General features: G+C 39.8%; 1 protein-coding gene across 2 annotated transcripts in view; it reads left to right on the forward strand.

The window, feature by feature from the left end:
• Window positions 1-26,876, forward strand: part of ntrk3b (neurotrophic tyrosine kinase, receptor, type 3b) — a 222,742-nt gene that overhangs the window by 24,861 nt on the left and 171,005 nt on the right. For both annotated transcript variants that reach the window (XM_033990909.2, XM_033990917.2), the window contains exons 2-3: window positions 10,974-11,048; window positions 16,957-17,028. In XM_033990909.2, coding sequence (XP_033846800.1) covers window positions 10,974-11,048; window positions 16,957-17,028 — 147 coding nt within the window. The remainder of the gene's footprint in view (window positions 1-10,973; window positions 11,049-16,956; window positions 17,029-26,876) is intronic.

Below are 26,876 nucleotides of genomic sequence, written 5' to 3' on the forward strand. Positions count from 1 at the left end.
TCAAAAACTATCAGGCAAGATTTAGGCCTGTCCTGTGAATAACTTGTGTGCTCAAGTGAATATATAGTTTTGATACTAGTTTCAGCCCACGAGTGTCTGATTTTCTATACTTTTGACAACCCTATTTCATGAACATGCCTGGAACACATAACTGTTTCATTGTTAATGTTGAACTTGTAAAAAAATGCATCAGTTACATTAAAGACAACACAGACAACACATTAGCAAGGCGTCAAGTAAACACGTTGAGTAACACCTGTTCTCTGATATGTGAGTGATGATGTTGTGGGCACAAATGGTGATATATACTCTCTTGTTCACTCTAAATACAGTGAGACCATGATGATTCATAGTGCAATTATTTCATATTCTTTACATTAAACCATTGCTGAAAGGCTTTCCAGAAGTTGTGAAAGAGCATATTTGGGAAATGCTGAGATAATGAATATACAGCTATAAAGTCCAAGCTGCAATGTCATGATTGTGAACATCGTAAAAAAGATATTGTGTTTGGCAATCAGGGCAGCAATGTTTATCTCAATCGAATCAAAATGGTTACAATGGTTGTAATTAGCAAAACGCAAAGACTGCAAATATTCGCTTAACATCATGTTTTTCCGGAAGCAACAGAGTATCTTGTTCCTATAGTTTAGAGATATTCTTGCAAGTTCATATTTCAGTTTTCTCTCACATATTATGGTCATATATGGTCCTTCACATGTTTAAAATGTGAACTTTGAACAGAATCCTACAAAAAATCATCTATTGTAAATATCATCACAATGGTTGTCAGAAAAAAATGCTAGCGGGAACCAGTAGCTCAGTGAGTGTTTGTCCACTGATCCAAAGGTTGACAGTTCGAATCGTTCTCTCACCGTGAACATCATTGATAAAGCCGTCAGATCCTCTGACCCACAGTGCAATTCCAGCACAGATGAATTCTGTCATTGTGTCTTTGGGCAAGACACTTAACCCAGCTCACCCCCAGTGTTTACATACAGAGGTGTGTGTAGTTGGTTCCTTGATGTAAAGCACTTTCAGTGCCTTGAAGGTGGAAAAGCGCTGTAAGTAAATGTGACCATTTATCAATTAGATATTTCTCCAAAGTTGCTATTGGCTATAAAATGATTATAAAATATATTGGCAAAATAAGTTTATGTGTTAATTCTGTTCACACTATGAGTATTATCAAATAGCGATTCAGCTATTTGGCATGCTTTCTTTTCCTTTTATAGTCTGTGTAAATCGCCTACACTTTGCAGACTATTAAGTAACTACATCCATATGGCCTTTTGATTGCGTCTGGTCTGTGGTAAAGATGGATAGCTGGAAGCAGATCATCTTCATTCATAATTGTGCCTGTTATTGGCTGATGTTTGAGTACACTGCCTATGCAAGCTGAAGGTTGCTCCCATCTGAATGCAGTATAGCACCTTTGGCACAAATCCAGCACTATACGATCACTTATTTGATTAAACATTATGGTGTTCAGCAGGCTTGCCGAGCTCCGAGAAGTACTGAGGGGCTGACCAAGCAAAAAGCCTTTTCTAGAATGTAACCCAGGTGGTAAGCGGTAATGCAGACAACACTAAGTTCAGACTATCCATTATCTTTATGATCTTGGCTGTGATGTAAAATTCACTCATGTTTTCTGGATGTGTGAAACCAAATCTTATCTGTGACTAAACCCCAGTGTTGTACAGTTTTTATTCAATTATGAATGAGCTTCCCCCCTTCACCGCAGTGCAACGTGAAACAAAAGATAAGATGTGTTTCATTTAAAATTCTCCTTGTTCTTATCCATCGAGCTCTCAGACATTCTTCACATAGTTTTGTCTCTGATTTCAAGATTGAAACTGATACTGTGATACCTCACGTTTATCTCTGGAAACACACTTGCTTTATTTGATTGACAGCATATTGATTTACTAACAAACAATTGCCTATGATCCCTTATGAGTTTACCAGCAAATACTGTATGTTGTATATTTTGTATTGACTACCTGAGCTGCTTGGCAGGAGCACCAATCCATGAGCAGTAATTTTAGTGCATTCTACTTTACTCTGGGGGAATTTTATTTACAGCTTGTTCACTGCCATGTTTTCTAATACTCCAGACAGTTTTGCTAGTGTTTAGCAGCTAACAAATTATTTGTAGCCACGTTTATGTACTGAATTGCACATTAAGTTAGCTTTTAGCAAAGAGAGTTAAACATCTTGCCCGACAATTGGTTACAACAATAAATGTCAGTGTAAATAATACCCATGTAATATCATAGTTCATTTCAATTAGCCACAGTTTGGCTATTTAGTGTAAGTGCATTAAAAAGTTATTACAGTAAAGCTGATTCTGCGGCTCCATTCTTTGCACTAAGCCAGTTAACTCTGAATCCTATTTGTCAATGAAACAGTGGACAGATATAGCTGGTTAGGGTGCAGATGGAGGTGGGTGGGTGGAGAATTTAGGGATGGTCCGATATGGATTTTTTGAGCTGACTGTATTTAACTGGGATATAAAAGCATTTGTTGCACGATTGTGTAAACACAAACGCCATATTTTTAGCCAAATTGCTCTTCTATTTCCATTTTTACTCATTAGTCTGTTCAAAAAGACAAAGCTAAACACTGAGACCACACTGGGAATTGCACACAGACTCAGGCAGATTAGAAAAATAATCAGTGCCAAATGTAGATTAGATCGATGCAGATATTTGAGAAAACCCTCCGATATGACCAATACCATCATTAGAACCGATATATCCCCCATCCCTCTTTGTCTGATCAGTGTGTAGAGGATCATAGCCTGATGGTCATTGGCAAACAGCACACTAATTATAGCCGTTCTGGTTTTTGGACAGAGTGCAGTGTAGATACCTTCCAGAGCACGGGTTAGTGTGCTTGTGGTGTGGTGCAATGCCAAGTCTCAGCGGCACATGGGCTGGGCCTGTGGAGAGGCGATGCACTCACCGGGTCAGGCAGGTCCAGCGCTCTGAGGGGGTTAACCGCGGGACAGCAGCCATGGGACAGTATTCTGGGTGTGACCACTTCTTTGTTTTGGTACACAGAAATCCCATCTTTTCTCTTGTAATGTCAGGATGCTGCTATGATTGTTGCACTCACACTTTTGTCCAAATCTACACTGTCTATTTTTATACCATATTCTCCACCTGTTTCTGTGACCTCCAGTGCACTTTCACATAGTTATTATAAAGAACATTAGCAGTAAAATGGAAGTGTAGCCAATAAATCAGCGGCATATTAGAGCCTACTAAATTGGAGCTAACCACTCATCTAAATAGGCTCCATGCACATGCTGGCTAGCTCACTGTGTCTCAAAGCTATTGCTAACTTTTAGTGAAACGCAAAAAGTGCACAGTGCAAGAGCATGGGTGACTTAGGCTTGTGGGTTGAGCTTTGGATTGGACTGCACTGCTAAAAATAAGCAGGAGCACCATTTTTAAGTACTATTTTCAATGCAACTTGGTAAAAAGAACAAAACAAAAAAACAAAAAAAAACCAACCTGGGTACATTGTGCACAGAGCTAATTGCGTCATGTGAAACAACAATGTATTTTCCGTTAAATGTTAAAGATCATAAGTTTTAACCAAGGAAACTAACTGAAGTGAAGTAAAGATGAAATAGACTTGCACATTGTTTTCTGTATAGTCCAAATGTTATGTTGTGATTACTTCTTTGCCTTGTCTTTGTGTATATAGCGCTCCCCAGCACACTCACTCTGGCTGCTTTTCTCTGATTGGTCCATAATCCCATAAGTCTTGCTGCCCCTCTAAGGAGAGCGGTCCCTGGGAAGCCACAGATGACTGAAGCATCAATTGAAATTTCATTTTCAGACATTTCTTTCATTTAGTTTTTGGTATTGAACGGTCTTTGTTCAACTTCCCTGGCTCTCTCTGTGTTCGTCTGTCCCCATGGATTTTCTGTAGCTAATGCCGGAAAAATTGAGCTTCATGCAATGTCTGCAAACCACATTTTAGGAGAATCATTTTATGTAATATAGCTGTGATTTGGTGAATTGTGCACTTGTCACTTTTATATCAATATTATACTCTTCAATTCAACGCTTAAGTATATGTAATTGATATAAAGTCAGGGTTTTAGTGGTTTAATTTTCCCCCTTGCAGAGAAAATACAGAAAATACAGATGTAAGATCTTTGTTTTGTTGTTATAAACACCAACTGCATACATTGTTTTCCATTTACTTTACTGTTCTAATCACAGTATTGTTTTATGTTCACCAAAATAAAAGGAAACCAGAGAGATACTCAAGTTGTTACTGTGGTACATTTTCTGCCATAGATTATCAGCAAGGAACACAAACTGCAAGTATAACTTTAGTGTGTGAAGCAAGCTCTATTTTTGCACATATTTGTGTAATTGTATTTTCATGAGGCAGCAGTTCATCAGTGGGAGAGAATCTAAGCAGATTAAAACTGAATTCCTATATCCTATTTATTTGAATGGCAATGATTGGTTTGGATGACTCACATGTGCCTAGTGGTGCAGTAAACCTTGAGGCAAATAGCATCCTCTCTGTGAGCTCTGGCTGGGACTGACTTGAACTAACCCTGAGTACACACACAATTTTAGGCTCTTTGCAATAAGCAGGCTATTACTTTTGGTTCTCACTCCAGGTTTGAACTGCTGACCAAAAATGCCAGATATAAGTGATGAATAGCCAAAACCTTTTGATGAAAAGGAGGGTGGTTTATGTATTTAGGAAACAGAAAAAGCCCCCTCCATTTTGTAGGTAAGGGCGAGTTATCAGTTTCTGTCTCGGCATCTCTGCTCTTGGAGGATATTTTCTTGTTATCAGTATCGGTTCAGCCTTGAAAATGTTGCATGTATTTTTATGTGTCCATGTGTACTCACTGCATGTGTGTCTTTTTAAAGAGAATAATGGGCAAAAATGTAAACGGGAGAGCAATAACGCGAAAATGTGCCTCTATGCTTATACAACTATGCAACAAATTATTTTAATTTGTGAACTTTAGATTAGATTTATTGTCTCTCTTTTATGGAAAAATTCCTATTAGACAATAATGGGCACAAAAACACAACAAAGGACAACAAACAATAGTCTGTGCTGTCACTCCACATCTACAACACCAAATGCATACAACATCAATCCAGTAGAGGCAGTTACTGTTAAAAAGACCAGACAAGATTCTTTAACCTAAACTTAACCTAAATGTGTGGACCTTACTGTTTTTTTAAATCTCAATATCAGTATCAGCCACAGCATCAAAAGAAATATCGGATATTGGTATCGGCTCAAAACACATAGAACCGTCCTTACTGTGCTGTACTTTAAAATGATGTAACAATAATATGCATTAGTCATACACAAAGATCCAAGTGTCTTAATTTCATGCATTATAAATGAACATCCCACTCTATGTCGTGCTATACTTCTGTAGGAAATTGCCAGATGCGTGGCTGCCAATCTGCATCAAGCGAATACAAATGCACAAACCACTGAGTCAGCTGGCAGGATTTGACACATTGGTCACGGGTTCAATAACAAAAGCATTGTCAGATGGAATTTTGGTGAAATTTTTATTGCGCTAGTCACTTTGGCCACAGTCAGCCCAATTTCCATGTAATAAGGTCCCTGTGATGTTGCAAATAGCTCCAAACAACCATCACTACCTTCTGCTTTGCTTTCTTACGCTTTGTCCCTCCCTAACCTCATCCCCACAGGTCTACTTACTCCATGCACTTATACCCAGAGCATTACACAACATAAAGAAAAAAGGGTTGATGTGATTGATGCTCAGGCGTGTGCTTTTAATCTAGAGGAGTGCTACTTCACCGTTGCTCTCTCCCTTCAAGTGTTTGGGGCCCGGCTCCATGAAAACGGCAGAAAGAGCGTACGTAGATCAATATCCTTGGAACACACCAGAGACATTGCGTTTTATTAAACATTTTCCCATTAAGGCAGGAGTGCGAGCATTGTAGATCATTGCAACAAAGCCATAAATCACCCAGACTGGAGACAATGGGTGGAATCATAAGACATCGCCAAGAAACACGGGATTCTCAATGTTTCTTGCAAAGAGTGGCGTGTCTTTGGTTAGCAAACGTTTCCAGTGTCCTACATTCATTACAACACATATGTCGACATGTGAGTGATGGCATTGACCACAGTTCGCTGGCTTGTCTCCTTGTTTCATTGTCGGGGGGGTAATCATAGCTTGTTAGTTGCTTGCGTTTCGTGAGAGAAGGAGGAGGTTATAAAACGGGTGAAAGAGAACAGAACTTGCTTGGCATTAACAAAGGGTCATGTCTCCTAACTTTTCAGACATTTAATTTCTTCTGGACTCAAAGTGGTTGTGAAAGGAAAACAAACTAGCTTCCCATTTCTTGGCTATGACTCTAAATGCATGCCAATGTTGTAGCGGTTGGAAGTTGGGTTACAATTGTTTCTGTCTTTGCTGTGTACTTTCGAAAGCTACTATTAGGTCATGCTGGAAGTTCATAGATTTATCTTTTGTAAGTGGCTCACCTTAGAGGTCTAAAGAAATCAATACCTTAGAATAACTTGTAGACCATCAATCACATCATGACAACTTTATTTTTTTAGCTTGTTGGAGTGAGCAGAAAATGTGCCTACGTTCCTGAGGTGCACACTGCTGTGAATTATAATGCCCTCTGGTTCAAAGGTGACCCACGGTACCTTTACCAGTGCAATGAATATAACATGTTTTGTAAAATGCTCTTTGTTCTGTACTTGATTTTATGAAGCCCTAGATCAAAGTTTGATATGCATAAGTCTTGGTGTTCAAACAAGACTCGATCAAACCAGAAAACCAGAAAATTGCACAGCTCACCTTACATGACTGTCTGGTACATGGTGAGTAGATGGATGCAAATGTCCTTCTTGTCTAGAAACGTTTGTTCTCTTCTCAACAAACACTGTCCTCCTGTTACATAACTTCGTACTTTGCAGCTATAACTCTCTAGGAAGCATCTTTGTGTCACACCGTACGAGGGAAATGAGTCAGAGGACAGGAGTTTGCTGTGCTAACAGGCGGCCGCATGAAGAGAGGGCCCATTGGCATTCGCAGACTATGAGCCTACACAGGTCTGCAGAAGCGGCTAAGGTTCTGGGGTTGAGAGATTGAATGTTCAGCCTTTTTTTTTTTAGGTGAAATGTACAAATGCCTGTTAGTAAGACATATTAGTGAGTATTTACACATACTACTTTTAAGCAGTGAGAAACAAAGAGTACACCCACGATGGTTGGCTATTTTGAACCCTTGTATTATTAATTATGCAGCGAGTCAAAAGAAAGTGGGAATTTGTGCTAAATTTGTGGACTCCAAACATTGCTGTATCTGTCAAACATGTTTGGTATTTTAATCAAATTGGTTCAAAGACAAATATTGCTTCTTCCCTGCGTAGTTGTTAGTCTTTCTTATTGCAGACAGACATCATTTTTATACATTTTTTTGTCCAGCATTTGATCTGATAACTCCACTTTGAACCGTAACGCACCACACACACAAATATATAACAACGATATGTAATACACCATTGTGCCAATACAAAACGCCATTTGCTCCTATAATAACTGCCGCGACCAATATTGAACTCACTAAACGCCTGAGGGTTGCAATGTCAAAACATGTGACCAAACGTCTCCAAATCCCTCTGGACTCTCATTCTCACTGGCCTTTTAGATCTTTTTTCTGAACCTCGACCTTGCCTGAACCGTGCATCGATTCGTGCCAGTTAATCTCCCTTTAACTTCAATATTAATAACCCCGCAACACATCGATAATGGCCTCCCGTATACGCTCTTTTCTAATATAACCTGGCTTTCTGCAGTGTTTTGGCTGTGACTTCTTGTGGGGACATGAAAATGAGGTTTGGTCCCTGTTGCTCCACTCTTGTCGCCCTGGGCCGCCTCGCCTCGACAGATGGCTCTAGCAGGCGCAGAATCTGTTACTGTTTGCTTCCAGGATTGTTCTCCGTGCGGCACCGAAACCAGCCTGCGATACCCACTTCACATTGTACTTTCGTTGGAGGCCATTTTCCCGAAAGCAGATGGAAGGTGGCTTTTTATGCTAGCTGGTGAACGAGCTGCCGGTTTTATCCTTATCGCTTGCTCATAATTCCCGGAGATAGGGAACAGGTTTGCCTCTGATAGTGTTAAAAGAATGAATCGCTCAACAAAAGATTTTCAAGATAGATGTGTTAATCGCGTCGGAATGGTGAAATCCCCAGTTTTTGTCTTGCTTAAATCTTTGCGGTGAGACAGCAGTAGTGGCTTTGGGTTATTACGCTGTCTTACCCATCAAAAAAAAAAAAAAAAGAGAGGCATGTATGCAAAGGGAAATGTAAAACGTGAGTGCCTTTATTATTCCAGAAATTAGGTTGACTTCGGTTGGATTTGATTGATATGGCTTTGGACAATGTGAGAACAACAGTGTCAAGATTGAATAGCCTTGTGTTATTGTTTGGCTTTGTTATTATTCAACTTATTCAGCAGCAGCAGCCTGGTTCAAATGCGTATCCCGAGTGGTGTGGACAATCGGAGGTTGTGAGACGGCAGTGAGGTCCACGGGATAGTCTTCCTCTGCTCCCTCTCCCCCCCAGGTTCTATTCGTCGGCAGTGGCTTGATGGAAACGAGAACGGTGATAAATCATGTCACAGAGCTTGCAACACTACAGCGCAAGAGTTGCCTTCACGTTGCATCACAATATTCTATAGAAGGCGTATTGGCAAATTGAGCTGGAGGTCAGGTCACGATTTTATGGTGGGATTGTCTATTTAATGCTGAAATTGCAAATTTGTTAAATTGGCATAGAACTCAACATCTTCTCTGTCAGCGCAGATGAACAAAAGTTTTTACAGCTTCAGAAAGTGGTGTCATTTTCAAGACATGATTGTTTTCAGTTGAGAAACGCATTAACGCCATAAGATTGATACGGCAAATTTGCAGACCAAATCTCAAACAACTAATGATATTCTGTATTTGTTATTCTTTGATGATAAGGTTCCCGTTATCGTACGTTTAGATATTTCTTCCAATTTCTTCTTTATTGGCCCCTGCACTCCATCTAAAAATATGACTTCATCAAATTGCAGAACGTGAATGCAATATATTAAGGCATTTGCAGTATAGAATTTGGGTTTTGTGCAGGCTTATGGCCTATATTTTTTCTGTTTTTACAATGACATACTTGACTGATTTGACATAGTGATAGTAACGAACCAAACCAGAGAGTGAAGGAAAATACCAGGCTTGATGAACGCATTTGAAAGAGACGTGAGATTGCTGATCACAGGAACGGTCCCTATCAGTCCTTTCATTCTGTCTATAAACTACATATATAACGTACTCTATATAATCGGATTTCTTTATAGCTCAAAAATGTTCATGTTGAGTTTGTTGGAGAATAACAACATTCATCATTTTGAAGTATTTTTCCTGAACAAAATGTGCACAGAAACAGCCTAAAAACATCATGACAGAACTGCATTTTTTAAACAGTAAAAGAAAAAAAAAAGAGTCACTATACAGTTGTGACAATTTATTGCAAACAAAAAAAAACTAAATTAGAGAATTAAAGAATGATGATATGTGATGACAAAGCAATGTTTGCCAAGAACATGCCATCACTGCAGACACATGTCATTAGCAAATCCTTACCATTCCAGACCTTTACACTGGATAGAAGAGCGTGGTTGGGAGTGAGGATGTGCGAACTGTCTGTGTGTTGTCGTGGCAACCCTTTGAAGAAGCAAAGCCTTTCGTTTTAGAGGGATTCCTATGTGTCTGTGGTTGGTCACATTAATGACTCAGCTCCTGCCCACAGAATCACACGCTCACAGTCCCTGCACTGATCAAAACAGCTGCGCCCAAGCTGCTCGTCAGTCCAAATCGTTTGTGCACACCCTGTATGTACATTTAATATCAGGACTGGGTTACTTTTGTGTTTTATGTGTCTCGCTTTTCAGAATTAATACCCACAAGTTCAGCTGACTCCTGTGTGATCGTTCACTTTTGGTTTAAAAACAAAAATAACACCAAGCAAGACTTACATCAGAATGAGCTAAACTATTAAAAGTACCTGAACAATTAATCATAATCAAATTGAAATCACAATTTGAATTGCTGCAATCATCAAATCACCAAGGCTGCGATAAATGAGAAAAGAGAATGTTCTCAGCAAAGAACAAATTGAACAAAAAAAAACTTGTTGGAGGCTTGTATAAGATTGTAGCGACGAACCCAGTAAATTTTTTTGTTCTTTTCTCTCCTCACACATGCGGCAGCCAAATGTGTGAGGGTGTTGGTGAAAACAGTCACGACTCGTCTCGTTCACTCACCTGCCGCACTGCCTTTACAGCGCTATTTGCAGTTTTCCCCCTCTCTCTCTCTGTCTATGTCTCATTCTTCTCTCCTGTCTGTCTGGGTTGCTGGTACAGACGTCTTTCTCACTGCCCATGCTTTGTGTGTCCATTCCCATCTTGTCCATGCTCCCCAATGAAACAGCACATCCCCTATTTCCATCTTTTCTCTCCTCTATACCTGTCCACGCTTTTCCTCACTCCGACTCCAGTCCACCAGTTCAAATCACATTACAATAAATCCCTTTTAAAGCTTGTTGGGTCTCCCGTGTTATGCACCTGAGTCCACATCCAAGCTCATTACAGCAAGGCGTGCAGTATTTATTTGCTTTGTCCGTCGCACTTGCCTTGGATAGATTAAGCCCGGAGAGCTGCCTCGTGGCAATTAAATCTATCAGGGGGCACCCGAGTGGGCTCTGTCAGAACCTTTCCAATAATTGCGACTTAAATGAATATGGATTCAAAACTTTGACTACACACACAGCCAGTTATTTTTGACCGGGAAAGCGGAGAAACATTGGGAAACCTGTCTTCAGGGTTGTTTTTCTGCTTTTCCTTTCATTTACGCATCTCTCCCTTTGTGTTCACAGACACATAGAGAACTGGACAGGATTGCAGATGCTACGAGATGTGGATATGGAGCTCTACACTGGACTGCAGAGATTGTAAGTTTGCACCATTTTGCATCATTTTTCACATTAGATAACCAGCACACAGACATGCCAAATTGTTATAGAAATGTATTTCTAAAGTAAGAAAAGGACTAAACCACAGCTAAACCCGGACACAAAGAGGCTTGGTGGCTGAGTCAATTCACGGCAAGAAGCTCCCAGGTTTGACCGCCGAATGGGTGGGTTTCCACTGGGCATTCTGGTTTCTCCCATCAACCTAACACTTACACAATAGACTTATCCAGCACTGAAGGATGCGTCAAATACAGAAGATGAATTTCCCCACAGGGAATGGGACTAAACACCTAAACTCCACCCCAAACCACATTTCAAATAGAGCTGCTAAACTGGGCAATACCTGGAGGACCTAACCTCCTCCTGTCCCATGGGCCCTTGGTGGAGGATTGTTTCAGCCTCATCTCTCCCCTGGGCCCCATGTTGGTGTCCTGGTGGCTGCGGGCAGCTCTCTGCTCCTGGTGGAGATGGCTCCTCTGATGGTGCTTTCTAAAATGGTTTATCTGTACTCAGCCTCAATTTTTACTGTACATAGCCTCATGTATTTTAGCATGTGTGTGCGCGCATGTGTGTGTACATGTGTGTGAAACTGTGCCTGTGATGGTATTTGTGTGTGGGTTGTTTGGTTGTGTGGGATTGGGCTGTTTTGGGGGTAGCGTGGTTGGGTGGATAGAAATATGGGATTGTTTTAATGGCTGTAAAGCACTTTTATGTTACATTTTTTTGTATGAACTACACACTTTATAAATAAAGTTTCATTGATTGATTAAAGAAGAGAGTGAGGGAGCATCAGAAACACCTGGCTGTAACCAGAGCAAGGCACTGCCACTAAATATCTGAAACAGGTAACAGCTTTATACATTTTTATACATCTTTAATGACAAAGCTGCAAATATACTTAGTCTGCATTAAAATAGTACAAAAACAAAAAAAACAAAAAAAAGAGAGAGAGTAGACAATGCTATTGAAAGACTGCATACGTAGTTTAGTGGCTAAAGAGATGATTTGGACTTTAGTTCCACTTTAACCTTAAATATGAAGTACAACAAACCAGGGACAAGCACTGAAAAAATATAAGCACCACTCTGCCCCTCAAATGTAATTGGTACATAAAATTGATCATACAAAACACCAGATGGTGTGCCACTTTGTCTTAATATTTCAAGAGTCATTTTGACCGCTTCTGACTACCTATGTTCCCAAGACACATATACAGTTCCAACAAAGGTTTTGGATTACATTGAACAAGACATTAATTTGCAAGCCGTCAAAGTATAAATATTACTTTATAACAACAGACATTCAACTGTCAGGGGTTGTTTTACTTCTAGTTCTTGATGCTATGAGCTCTGACCCTTACATATGTCATTGCTAAAGCTGTTTATTCTCCCTTCTACATAGTTATATACTTATGCCTAGACTTAACTGAATTTGAGGTTTTGGTTTAATGTTTGAAAACCCATTCCTACGACTCCCAGTTGACACTCTAGCCCATATGCTTCTTCGCACCATTATTGTTCAATTACACACGATTATGAGACAAATAACTGGGCTCTCAACTGTCAGGTTACCCACATGGGCCCAACTGAGCGTAACTGCGTGTAGCGTTGTATAAAACCTTTCAAAGCCTAAGAAAGATTAATTTGACTGACAGTCTACTCTACCGTGACCATGGTTAGCCAGAGCCATTTCAAAGTGATTTCCACTAATGCCTCATGAAGTTCAGCAGCACATTACTGGCAATTAGCATCAAGAGCTACATCGCCAACCTCAGCTGGTTTTGTCACATATAGCACAGATAGTAAGATCCTATTATCAGGGAGTACTTTTCTAATGTAAAGTAGCAGTTTTGCAGTCAGCGCAATATGGACTAAACAGAAAACAGACTCATGAACTGATCAAGGATTGAACTGAAACCAAATAACGGGATCACAAAATAATCTAGGACTAAGCCTGGTCTAATCTAGCACTAAATGTGGTGAAATAAACTGGCACTATACCCGATTTTCCCCAAAAAACTAGTTAATTTTAAACTTTTCCTCACTTTCCTAATGCACTCCTATCATATAATTATTTACCACCACAAGTTTATTATTATTTATTATTCCCAACTTTCAGAAACCAGAGCGGAGTTTTGCCGTCACGCTAATGCTTATGGCAACTCGCAGCGCACTTCCTGATTCTTGGATGATAAAACGCTTTATAAATTGATTAAAGCAGAACACAGCGGTCTCATTTTGACGCCAAGAGCTGTTTTTACATAAATCTGGTATAGTCACATTAAAATTAAACTTCAAATCAATTGTTAACCCAACTAAAACAAATCAGGTCATGAAATGCAAATAACATGCATAATACCATAATAATAGACTTCCACCACAGAAACCACTCTTGTTAATTACAAAACATAAAAAAACCACTCTTTTTTTTTTTTTTTATTTGTACATTTTCTGTTGACGTGGAGAAATGTTGACTTGCCTTCTGTTTACTGATAGACGTCCTGGTAATAGCATCAATCAGTGCAGTTTATACGTCCTGTCAGTGGTCATAAACTTAGGGTTAATGAGCCTAACAGGCTGAGTGCGCACAGGCTACAGCTGCACTGCACCAGGGTGTCAGACTGTAATGTCCCACATTTGTGCCACTGTCACACAATCCCTCCTAATGCTCCCTGGAGATGACAAGGTGTTGGTGGGCTTTTGCCTGGATAGCGGAAAGAGAGAGAGAAGGAGAGAAACGGAAAACATGGGAGAGAGAAGGCGAGAGAGAGGGAGTAAGGGGACAGAGAGAAAGTGACTGAGAGAGAGGAAGAAATGGGAAAGAGAGGGAGTAAGGAGAGAGAAAGAAAATGAGGGAGATAAGGGAGAGAGAGCGAGTAAGGGGAAGTGATGGAGAAAGAGGAAGAAAGAGATGGAGAGAGGGAGAAGGTGAGAGAGAGATGGAACGCATGGGAGAGAGAAGGAGAGGAGGGAGGGAGAGTGAGTAAGGGGAGAGAGAGAACGTGAGTGAGAGATGGAAAGTGGGGGAGAGAGAGGTAAAGTGTAGGAGAGAAAAGGAGAGAGGGGTGAGGGAGTAAGGCGAGAAAGAAAATTATGGAGAGAGAGGAAGTGAGAGATGAGAAGGTGAGGAAAGAGAGAGGGGAGAAAGGGAGTAAGGGGGGAGGAGAGAGGGCACAGATGATAAGTGAGGGAGAGAAAGAATAAGGGGAGAGAGGGGGAGAAATGGGAAAGAGGGGGAGTAAGGAGAGAGAAAGAAAATGAGGGAGATAAGGGAGAGAGAGAGTAAAGGGATAGAAGGATTGTGAGTGAGAACGAGGGAGAGAGGACAATGATCGGAAAGTGAGAGAGTGAGAAGGAGAGAGTGAGAGCGGACAGAGGATCACCACTGATCCTAATGCAGGGTGATGGTTACACCAGCTTTTAATTCTTGATAGTGACACGGCCATAGAACATCCTTGGCGGTTTGCTCAGTGGCTGATCAAATAAAGCCAAAAAGCAGTCGACTAAATTGAATTAAAGGTTGGCGCTGTAATGTGACGTATGGGCCTGTTTTGCTCTCCTCGGTGCAGCCCTGATCTAGTTTCCTGGGTTGCAGCGGGGCCACATCCTTTACATTCCCCGCCGCACCTCGAGCTTCCACACTATTTCCCTCTCTTCGCTCAAACGTATTCTCCTCTGCCCTCCAAAGTCAGAGCTGGCCCTCTCCCCTGATCCCCTTGATCCCTCATCAGGGAGGCCAACTGCAATATCTCCACTACTAAATTAGCATTTTTCTCATTACCACCACCTCTGGGCTGCCGCTCGCTCGTCTGGGGACCGTGCACTTTCCTTCTGCAGCCCGCATCACATTCCCTGGACTGCGCTTACCTTGTGAAGCTCATACTGTGGGGAGGGAACCATCGTTATTCTATTTTCTTATTTAACTTTGCTCACATCACCCTGTTTTACATTTCAGAAATATTCAAGTGTGTTTGAATAACTGAATAATAATGCACACATCTATTTAAATGAATACAGGGTCCAATATGTAATCTAATTGTACAAATCTGCTTGGAATAAGAAGCGTTTTACTATCGCAACGTTCAGATTTTTATCAGAAAATTATAAAAGAGGTCAACAAGAGTCAAGACCAGATATAAGCGTTTTCATATTTTTGTGTGAGTTTGTGACAATGATGCGAGTACGCCATTATTAGATCAGCTTGAGGAAGTGAGGTAACAGTGAGGTAAAAGACAACATTACAAACTGCCATGTAACATTGTATAGCATTTCAATTAAAGACGATGTATCTATTGTTCTTGAAATGTGAAAAATTGAATTAGTTCATTTAAAGGGTTTGCGGTGGTCCAAACGTATTCCTCACTTATCTTATGCATTCCAACCATAAGAGATATTCACCATGATAAGTTTACAAGCTCAACTCTCACCATCACGGTAAAAATAACAACTAGCTAACGCACACTGATTATCGGGCAATAAAACACTTTATAATTAGGTGCAGACAGCATGCAGCAGACATATTTTGACCTCAGCTTCTTATACAATATATCTGTCCTGGGGCAAGACCAATCGGGTACAGGGCCTTTAACTATCTGTGTAAGGTGTAGGCATTTGATTTGATGTAGAAATAAGACCATAGACCAGGGGTGTCCAAACTTTTCTCATTAAGGGCCACATATAAAAACACAGACAAAGTTGAGGGCCGATTGAGGGCCTTAGACTGGTCACCAATACAGCGAATACTTCAAATCTGTGTGTTTATTTCAAGTTAGACTGAACCACTAGACCTTTATTTATGTTTACATCCTCAATGGGGCACATAGAATATTTGATCTGGGCTTGTTAAAGTAGATTTTCAGAAATGTACAGTAAAAAGTAGTGTTTAAAGTAATTTGGGCCGATTCACCTGGAAGCTTGAGAGCCAAGAAAAATTGTTCGAGGGCCGCATTTGGCCCCCGGGCCACAGTTTGGACATGTCTGCCATAGACTATGTACAGAAAGAATAACCATATAGGTGATTCATTTTACATTTTCTTCTCTGGTTAAAATTAAACAAAGCTGCTTGATACAGTTTTTATTTATAAAAATGTTGATGCATTTGTAAAAGATAAGGAATTATTAAATGTAATCAAATCACTGAAAATTCTGAATTCCTATATGAGTCATTAGAATATATTTTTTTAAATTCCATCACCGTACTGAACACCTGAACTCCCCTTTCTCGTGACAAATGATCATTTTCTAGTCAAACACTGCGAATGGGTGTTTGTACTTCAGGAGGTAATTGGCACATAGCGCTATGTGTAATCAGCACACTGTTTTACGAGGCGCACACTGATGATGTCAATGGTTTCTTTGGAGAGCGGCATCTGTGATTACAAGATTGGAAGTCATTAGCATTATAGCCTGGAACACTGCTTTCCCAGACCAGGAAGATAGGGAATACCAGGGCTATCTTTTTTCACTGTGGCCCTTGGGAAAGCACAATAACTTTAATTTCACACTTATTTCACTCTATAGATGTTAACACAAAGCGGGCCGATGGTGTCTTTTCAGTAAAGTTCACAAATCTTACCAAATGGTGCTTCAAAGTGAATGTCTATTTTGGCTCCCGCTGCAGGCAGTACACACGGAGTTAAAAGGAGAGTCATTTGAATAGAGAATGATTCTGACTCCAACTGACAAAAAAGATAAAAAGAAGTTGCTCCATCTGCTCCTTGAAATGTAGCGGCATTGAAGCGTTACATTGTTCCCTTATTATGAGATCACAGAAAGATCAAATGAAAGGGCTAATGGAATTAAGCTGCTTTAAATTGAAAAGAGGGCAGTTTTTTGGATATAAACATGTCCTGAGTTGACCTTTTGTTCTTCTCGTATCTCTTTTTCAGAACTATCATGAACTGCAACTTGAAGGTGATTCAGCCCCGCGCCTTCGCTCAGAACCCACACCTGCGCTACATGTAAGTAAATAATCTTTGATGTCCGTCTTTTCCCGGGGCTTTCAAAAGATTTATTATGATCTGTGGTGGTTGACAGCTTGTGTATGGCTAGAGATGAGTTAGCGTTGAACACAAGATGATGCCGTTGATAGAGAGTGGCTTTTGGGGGGAAATTGTGGCGCTGCTATTACTGCCACACATCTTAAATGAGACGTCTATTATGGGACTTGGATAATTGGATTCCTATCTAGCCCGCTTCTCTGTGCGGGGGAAAAGCAACATGCCGAAGTCGCGCTTCTATTTAGTCGGCAGTCGCCAAATGAACAATTTGTCCGGGAGGCCGAACATCAGAGAGCGGCGCCAAGAGCAAAGTAATCTTTAACAAAGGCTGATGTGTCACCCTATGACAGCCTGTTATTCCCCAATTTTCCAGGAGTAAACACGGCAAGGAACTCAGTCACAGCCTTTTACCTGAGCGCACGGCCATTTGCAATTTCCACTTGTCGGCAGAAGCATTTTACCGTGCTTTTCTTCTTCAGAGTCTGACGCCAGATGTGAATGTGCTGCCTATGTGTTTTTCTAAAGAAGTGCTCCTCATAAGAAAAGCACTGGAAAAAAGAAACAGATTACTTTTTACTTCTTACCAAGTATTGAAAAAGTTCTTCTAAAGTTAACTTGCAACTAAATATGCCAACACAATTGTTATTATTACACCCAGACAGAAGAAACTGAATAATTGGTGAGTGTGGTTAGCCATTAACACACCTTCTTATTTTGATAATATTCTTTCACTGAATATTACTCCATGTATACTACTTATATGAAGTAACAGTGCTCCGCCATGCTTGTGTGCCTGTATCCCACTAAATAACATTGGTGATATTTGGAGCAATGCTTTGTTGTATGTAAAATACTCATTGTAGATAGGTGCATAGAGCAGCAACAAAGTAGTGACCCAAATAATTGCTCAAGTAAGAGAAGTATTTGGAGAAACTTCCACTTGAGTAACAGTTTGCATTTAAAGTGTATTTAATCTTTAATTTATGATTTGTGAGTTCATGTAAAGTTTATAGACAAATAAAACCTTATACAATGCACAGATTCTGGTATTTCCAAAGAATAGACAAAAAACAATTACATAAAACAAAGAAGGCAAGTTGTAAGCGACTTAGTTCAAATAATCTTATACTGTCAACGCAACCTGGAGCTTTTGTCACTATAAGTTTCTCACATTCAGAAGAGTAACCAAAACTTTCTTGACTTAAAATTTCTTAAGAAAATTTCCCAAGTAAGTGTAACTGATTAAATATAACTCAGTACCTCCTGTGCTTGTAGATAACGTGTTTTGTTACTGTGTTCGTCTGAAATTTGGTGGATTAAATCATTGCTTTGATTATGGGTAGTAAATTGAATTTTCGAGTGGGTGCCCTAAACTACATTTGACATCCATAAAATCGTTTAAATCAGGCATGGCCAAACTGTGGTCTACTTTAACAAGCCCATACCAACTATTTAATGTGTCCCATTGAGGTTGTAAGCATGATAAAGGTCTAGTGGTTCAGTCTAACTTGTAATAATCACGCAGATTTGAAGTATTCATTGTATTGGTGACCAGCCTGTGGCCCTCAATCGACCCTGAGCTTCGTCTGTGTTTTTATATGTGGCCCTTAATGAGAAAACTTTGGACACCCCTGGTTTAAATATTTGAATGGACACTGAGAACCCAAAAGAACCCATATTGATAATTTGGATTCTGTATTTGAACTGCAGTTTGCCCTTGCCTGGAGCAGTGTGAATGAATGTGACAATGATACAATGAGTAGAATTGACCCTGCCGATGTTTGCAATGGCTGCGGTCACTCTGCACACAAGTGTTTGTCTGTGAAGAAAGATGAGGACACATTCCCTCTGACCTTTTGTTTAATGCTGCACTGAGCTCAAGTCAACAGCACATCTTTTTGTATTTTTTAAAATCAATGGGTTCAGAAGCTGCATTCTGTGCCCTCTCTCTTTTCGCACAGCAGGAAATAATCAAAAAAGCGCTAATCTCTTTAAGCACTATTGATGTAGATCATGAATTCAAATGTAGCTCGTATAACATTACAGTCATTGCCGAGTACACATTCTGTTCGGAAAGACTGTTACGTGACACAGCAACATATTCTCCAATACCGCATGCAGGAGTTCTTTTAAATGCCAGCTACAAAGGATGGCATACCTCCGTCATGGTCGTTCTAATGCAGGTTGACTGTTGCTAGGTAAAAGCGCTGAAAATGAGAGTCAAATGAGATTTATTATAATGGCTCCATATAGACTAGGGAATAGCCTCACTTATGTTAGAGATAAAAGTCTGTTTAATGCTATCACTGCTGTGTCCTCAAGCTACTCAAGACACAGAATTGGGTTGAGGGAAAACTCTAGGCCTAAAAATACATCATAATCACATCTTTTCCCCAACTTTAGACCTCGGACAGGCAACAATAACTATGTCAGCTAATTAAGAGTGATGCACTTTTTGGAAAATATCTTCTAAGCCACCAACAGTGTGTTTTTTCTTTTTTTTTCTTTTTGAGCTTTAATGGATTTTAACCTTTTTGACCTCAGGGTATAACTTGTTCAGCACAGAATATCCTGGGGCCCATGTACAAATTAACATGGAACTCAACACTGAATCAACTTTTTTTTAAATACTTTTTTGTTTCTAGTCCTTTTTGGGAATGTTAGTGCAAACTTGGTACATTTGCAGCATTGTGGTCAAAATCTGAGTGTGTGATGCCTCCAATGGGCTCTGCAATTTCCAGTACTATGTGACATCACACAGGATTGTCATAATTAACTTTAGCTTCAAAGTCCGCCCCTGCAGCCAGGTGTTTCTGATTACAAATTTTGAAGTGTAGATATCTGATAGACCAATCTCTCTGCTCACTCTTTTCTTTAGGCCTCCATGTACTTCCCAGTTTAGCAGCTCTATCAATGTGGTTGTGGGCGGAGTTTAGGTGTTCCACTTTAAGTGGATTTTATTATCATATTTGAGTGGCTCTTAAGGTAGCGCTCACAGTCCTACCATGTTCTTCGGCGCCTATATACAGATATAGATTAAGAACAACTGTTCTATAGCACATATGATGTGATCATTGTGATGCAGTAGGCAGTGTTTCACAGATGATGCAATGATTGCATGATTTCCCTTCCTTTTCCCTCTGTTATTGATGTAGCACTAAATCTCTCAGACCACAGAAGCATGTAGTACATTGCACTTCAGACATGTTCCCAAACCCATGCATTTTTGTCCGGGGCAGACCCTGGAGGGTCGAAGCTCTCAGAGTGGGGCGGTGCAGAATGGAACACAGCTAAGGCGTGGTGAAATAAATGCAGAAAAGCTGACAATAAAACAGAAGTAGTTTTGTGTTTATGACAATTTTAACCACATCCCACAAACTTGGAATTATTAAACATCTTTATGTGAAATACTGATATTGGACTTATGATTAAAAGTTTAATTCAACCACGATTTTGACTTTATTTATGTATAATGTTGGGGATGATGCCAGTGGCTCATGGAGCAGAGCCCTGCCCCTGGGCCCAGAGCCTTGCTCGGGGCATGGAAATGCAACCTAGCTGGTGGGATATGCACCAAATAGACCCGCTCGAAGGCGCCCCCAAGCGAACTGTGTCAATGGAAAAAAGGCATATTTGGCTAATGTGTATATGATCTTAACAACATACTCTCAAGGAACAAAGCCTTCTCTCTCAAGAAACTCAAGTGGCAGGTACAATTCCCACATTAAAACCAGCAGATGCGTGACTCAAATGTGTAGTTTTGTTTTGGTTTTTTTTTAAAGTGGGGAGGTTATTTTTTTCGTCACCCAAAAATATATTCTTATTTTGCAATATTCTAATTTTGCAATGCAATATATTTGAAATAAGACTATATCATGAAATATTTACATTAAAATTATATTAATCTTTTAAATTGGAAAAGTGCAAAAGCTTGGAAAGTTCAGCCTTAAAGAAAATGGTCTCATTTTTAAACCAAATGAGCAGGAGTGCTTTTAACTCTACACACATTATGGATTCAGACGATTGGCCAAAGTTCACTTCAGAGTCATTTTAATATTGAAACTTTTCTCCAGCCCAGCAGTTTGCGTTCCTCCCAGTGGGGTATCCGCGCTCCATAGCCCTCTGCTGATGGAGTAAACATATTAACGTGTTTGTCTCAGTAGCTCTAGTGATTCAGCAGCAAATCCCAGCGCACCGATTGTTGTGTCTGGAAAAACTGATTAAACTGCAGGGATCCCCTCAGCACCATGGCCCACATTAAAGAAGCCATCACTTATGTTCCTTCAGTAGTGGCACCAGATGACCGCTCTCAGGGCAGTCAGCTGGCCATTAGTCCCAAGGCTTCTGCAGTTCAGACTTGGTGGAGTCGTGTCCTACATCCATGGTTGACTAAATTGGGAGTTGTCCGGCCAAAAAAAAAAAAATCTAAATCTGCTTTCTGTTATGTGAATAGCTAACAAAAATTCTGTGGAGTATGACATTAGTTTAAGCTCATGTATTACCTTCCACTCAATGCCAATGATCTCCAAAGCCAAGAATAAATGGGCACTGCATTAAAGAGAAAACTAAAGCCATGGGAATTAAAATGAGTTTGAATATTGGTTGGTTGCTTAGGATTGTTTTCCAGATGTAGATTATTCATGAAATATTTAGACTGTGGCCAAAGGTAGTCTTAAAAGTTTAAACGTTTCCAGCTGTAGCTTAAGGTTGGTGGCCTCCTACAGTTGATGCTCACATTGTGTCTTTGGGCAAAACACACCCACATTGCCTAATGGAATAAAGACATACAGACTGGTTTTAGTCTGTTGTCTTTGCAACATGTCCATCTGCTTCTGCATAAATTTACAATAAGGCACAGAATGTTCCTTATATAACTGGATAGTTTTATTATGGATACTTTTGGAAATGGGGACAGCTTGCAGCACTATTATGTGTAGATTTTGATTTGATTTTGTCTTATTCTTTTCACGAGGGTTAGCAATCAAAAGCCAGACTAGAGACTGTTGGGCTATTGTCAAAAGGTGAAGCTCTCACAAAAGGAGACATTTAAAGAACAATATACGTTTCAGCATTTAATAAACATATCTTATTTTTTTTTTACAAAAAGTTACAAGTTAATCAAACATTCTACAAATGAATATGTTTGGATTTTCTTTTCTTGTGATGTGCATCTCCCAATATCTCCTTTTAAAACTTCTAAAAGGCTAACTGAGCATCTGAATGGCCTTTTTCAGAAAGATGGTGCAGAAGCAGAGGCTATAATCCATACCCCTCTACTGAGATCACACACACCTGATGCAACCATGCGTCACACAGTCTGTTTATCTCCCTGTGCACCACCTGAGGGCGAGATATGGATTATACATAGATCAATAATACTTTTATTGCCGAACAATTGTCAGTGTGCCCCCAAGCAAAACACCACTCAACAATCATAATATGCTACATACATGTGACTAATTGCAACAGGAAGGGCCTCTGGCATGAATACCTTCAGAATCATCTTGAAACTGATCTGCTGCACTGAGCCCAATAAGAAGGACTTTAAGTTGTAAAGAGGAGTAATATATTAAATGTCTGGAAGTGTATTTCATTTACTGATTGGTCAAAAAGGCTGTTGGTGCAGTTTACCACTCTTAGCCTTATATGGAACCTGGGGTCTGTATACAACCATCAGGTGTGCCGTGTCTCTGCAGTATTTTCCTACGCCCCTGTACTCTACTCTATGTTGAGAAGGTATAATAATAATAATAATAATAATAATGCTTTACACTTGTAATGCACTTCACAGGCTTGTGAAAGCTTGTGAAAGCTTGTGAAAGCGCTACACTATAGTCATTAATCATTCCCTTCCACACTTGGTGATGATAAGTTAGTGAATACATGTACTTAGATTTTTCGAATCGTTCCTAAAAGCAAAGGAACACATTTGGGTATTTGATCACACACTTAAGGCTTCAAACAGCATTGTAAGAAAAAACAAAAAAAAACAATACTCTTGTGGTCAGTACATATGCAGTTTCCCCTTCTCTAATTTGTGATACATAAATGCTTTTCACATCCTATGTCAGGTTTTTACATTATATTATATAACTCACTTTTACAATAAAAAAATTTAAAATAAAAAAATCTTACAAAGGTAATTGATAAGAAATTTTAATCACATGTCTATTGTACTATGGAACGTGGTTTCTAAAGTTTTTTTATTTTATTTTTTTTAATCTCATTTAATACACCTCTATACAGGCACCATTAGTCGCACAAAGCACATCAAGACAGTACTCGATCACATCTGTTATCTTCCTTTAGTTCAGTAATGTCCCATATCTTTGTTCGATACAAGATATCTAAAACATAGCCCCATAGAAAGAAATCCAGAGGTGTGGTATCTGGTGGACATGGTTGCCATGGAATTGATCCATCCCTTCCAATCCAGTGGCCTGGAAATGTTTGATTGAGGAACTCATGAACATCCAGACCCCAATGTGGTGGGGCACCATCTTGCTGGAAAATGATGGCTGGTTGAAGATCCTGCAGTTGTGATGCCACATATCCAATCAAAAGGTCAAGGTAGACATTTCTTATAGGTTCATTCAAAAGGATGCCTCTTTAATCAACAGGATGCTTGAACTACTACTTTTATAACCACTGAGTCTACTAGAACAAATCTAATTAATATATCTTATCAGTGTTTTGTAGTTAAATTTTAAAATTGCAAATGGACTGTATGGACACCCTGCACATTTGAATGCAGATATTCATTATTCTATACAAAACATCTTCAAAGTATTCTCAAAACAGACTGACCTGAGGAAGTGATTACTATATTCTACTGAGCATGAACCAGAGTGCTCTTGGTTTGACATGACTGCCCCTTTTCTACTGTAAAGAGAAGACGTACCGTACCTTTCTATGTAAACCTTTAACCTGAGCCCAGTCATCTCCCTGGCTATTAAAATCTTCTGTGCCTGGGGCGGATTGACTTACTCTTGTGATTAACACTTTTAGACAATTGCTAACCGCTGCCAAGGTGCAGAACTGTCAAACTCAATTTAATCCCTCCTTCCTTTCTTTACCTTTTTTCTTTTGATCCATGCATATATCTGACCTAGTGTTCCCATTGCACACAAAGCATCTGCTCAAAATGGAAGTTCGTCAGCAGCCCAGCCACGCTACAAGGTCCCCGGGCTTTCAAGTCATTTGGCGCCGGCCATGTTCCGGTTTCCCATTTGAATCTGGCGTGGAGCGTTTGTCCTCGCCTGTGTCATACTAAAGGTCATTGTCTGGATGGTGAGGCCAGTCTCCTCTTTATTCGAAGAGAAAGAGAGAGGAGCCCAATAAATCTGGAGGGAGCGTTGTCACCAGGGAGTCGCAAAGGTCATTCCCCCCGGACAGGAGGAAGTGCGCAGACTGGCTCTCATTAAGGCTTCTAAGCTGTGTTTTCTACCGCCGCATTTTGCCTAAATGTCACTTACTTTCATACTCGGGTCAGGTGGTCCGGCGAGCATGACACTGGAGGTAATTAGAAGAGTCTAGATGTTCTGTAGTTTACTGTAGAGGGCGGCGCTCCTCCTGCTTGTTTTAAGATGAGATAAACTTTTATTCGTCCCACTATGGGGAAATTACAGTTTTGCAACGGGAAGTTCAAGAACAGCAGGAAAATAAGGACATGCAGTCAAACTCAAGATAAATATTTATAAAGGCTCAACAGTCGACATAAAATCTAACACAACACTGCCAGTGTATGCCTCTGCTGTTTTTTCATTTAGTTGAGTGAAATGTAATTGCAATATAGTCACAAAATAAAAAGATATTACTATTAGTTATTGCCAAATATAATAAGATTGAGATGTACACTGTGTAACTTTTCTCTCCACTCCTCCATAGAGATGTTATTGATTGACCTGGAATGTTCCAAAGTATTGCTTTTAACTTACCTGTCTTGCATTTATTTAATTACAGATGTTGGAAATAATGCATCCTCACTGTGAGTGGGCTCTCTTTCCGCTGATCTGACCTGTAACGTGTTGTCTGCTTGTCTCCATGGATGTGTTTAATTTAATATTTGCAACATTCCTGTCAAAAAATTTACAATTGAATATTGTGTCTATGATCTTTTCTTGACTCTTTACTACCACTACCGCTACGTACTACCACTACCGCTACTGCTACTACTACTGCTACTACTACTTCTACTGCTGATACTACTACTAAAAAAAATAAATAATAATAATAATAATAATAATAATAATAATAATAATAATAATAATAATAATACATTGTATTTCTAATGCACTCTTCATTAAACAAAATCCCAGAGTGCTACAATAAAAAAAACATTAAAATACTACTTGTACTAAAAAACTACTGCTACTACTGCTACTACTACTACTACAACTACTACTACTAATAATAATAATAACACATCACTTTTATATAGCGCTTTTCATGTTAACTCAAAGCTGCTTCACAATAGTGTTACACAAAACAAAGACAGAACAGACAAAACAAGTAGTGATTTGTGGGGGTTGTAGGCTCGGAGGAAAATATGAGTTTTGAGCAGTTTTTTGAAGGTGTTTAATGAGTCTGAATTTTTGAGTTTTTGAGGGCAGAGAGTTTCAGAGGGCTGGGGCAGCGATGGCGAAAGCGCTGTCTTTAGGTACTTTATTCTACACCACCGCACGGCTCCAATACGCAGTACGTATACCTGCTAACATGAGACAGTATGACGTGACACCTGCAGTCTCTATAGTGTAGATCCTGCCTCTTGTTCGCACGTCCGTATATAAAAATAGTGCAGTGATCTTCTAGGTGTAAATGAATGCTAAACCCTGATATAGTGCACTGTGACGAGCATCTTCCATCGTCACTTTAAGCTGTTAGGTACTTCTTTTAGCCGCTGAAAGCTCTAAGTGCTACAGAGCCTAAGGTTGAGTTTGCGCGGCGCACTGGAGGGGTGAGACGCTTGAAGGGAGTGAACTTGTGACCCCTGCTGATTGATGGCGTAGTCATGGAGCTGTGAGTACTACAGACAGGTGTCACCGGTCTCTACGGCAATAATGGCAAATGATATGTGATGGGATGAAAGTGAAAGTAACCCCGCTGATGTAGATCTTAGTCCGGCTTGAGAAATGTTGAAATGCAGAGGCGAGCGATTCATTCAGATTTCGACATGTGAATTTGCTACGGCGCTGCAAGAATCGTTTCGTTTTTTGGAGTAAAATGTCTTATTATATAAATAGCCCTAAAATGTCCCTTCAACTATTAATGTTTATCTTTACCAATCATGACTTTGCATGTATTAAGTCGTACCTGAAAAAGAGAACTAGTTCATTTTTAATTTGACGTAGACCAAAGTTATTCCTCACATCGTAATTATTCTGTTTAAAAGCTCTTTTCACAACTTTCAGAAGCCAGAGCAGAGTTTTACATAATTCTAATGCTAACATCAACTAGCATACTAACAGTGCACTTCCTGATTATCTGACAATTATGATTACAGTGGTCCCTCATTTATGGCGGGGGTCACGTTCTAAAAATAATCTGGAATAGGCGAAATCCGTGAAGTAGTCCGCTTTATTTTTTACAATGTTTTAAGGCTGTAAAACCCCTCACCACACACTTTATGCACTTTTCTCAGACATGTGTGAACATTTTCTCACATTTCTCTCTTGTTTAAACACTCTCAAAGTTCAAACCTTCATAGATTATATTCCCCCTTGACGATCGCGTTAAATTTGTTGTTCACGTATGCCTCTCCGTGCAGAGAAACACTTTTAAGTCCAAAGCGTTTCTGTAATTTGTCGGTG

This window comes from Periophthalmus magnuspinnatus, chromosome 3, assembly GCF_009829125.3.
Source record: "Periophthalmus magnuspinnatus isolate fPerMag1 chromosome 3, fPerMag1.2.pri, whole genome shotgun sequence".
NCBI classification, from domain to species: Eukaryota; Metazoa; Chordata; class Actinopteri; order Gobiiformes; family Gobiidae; genus Periophthalmus; species Periophthalmus magnuspinnatus.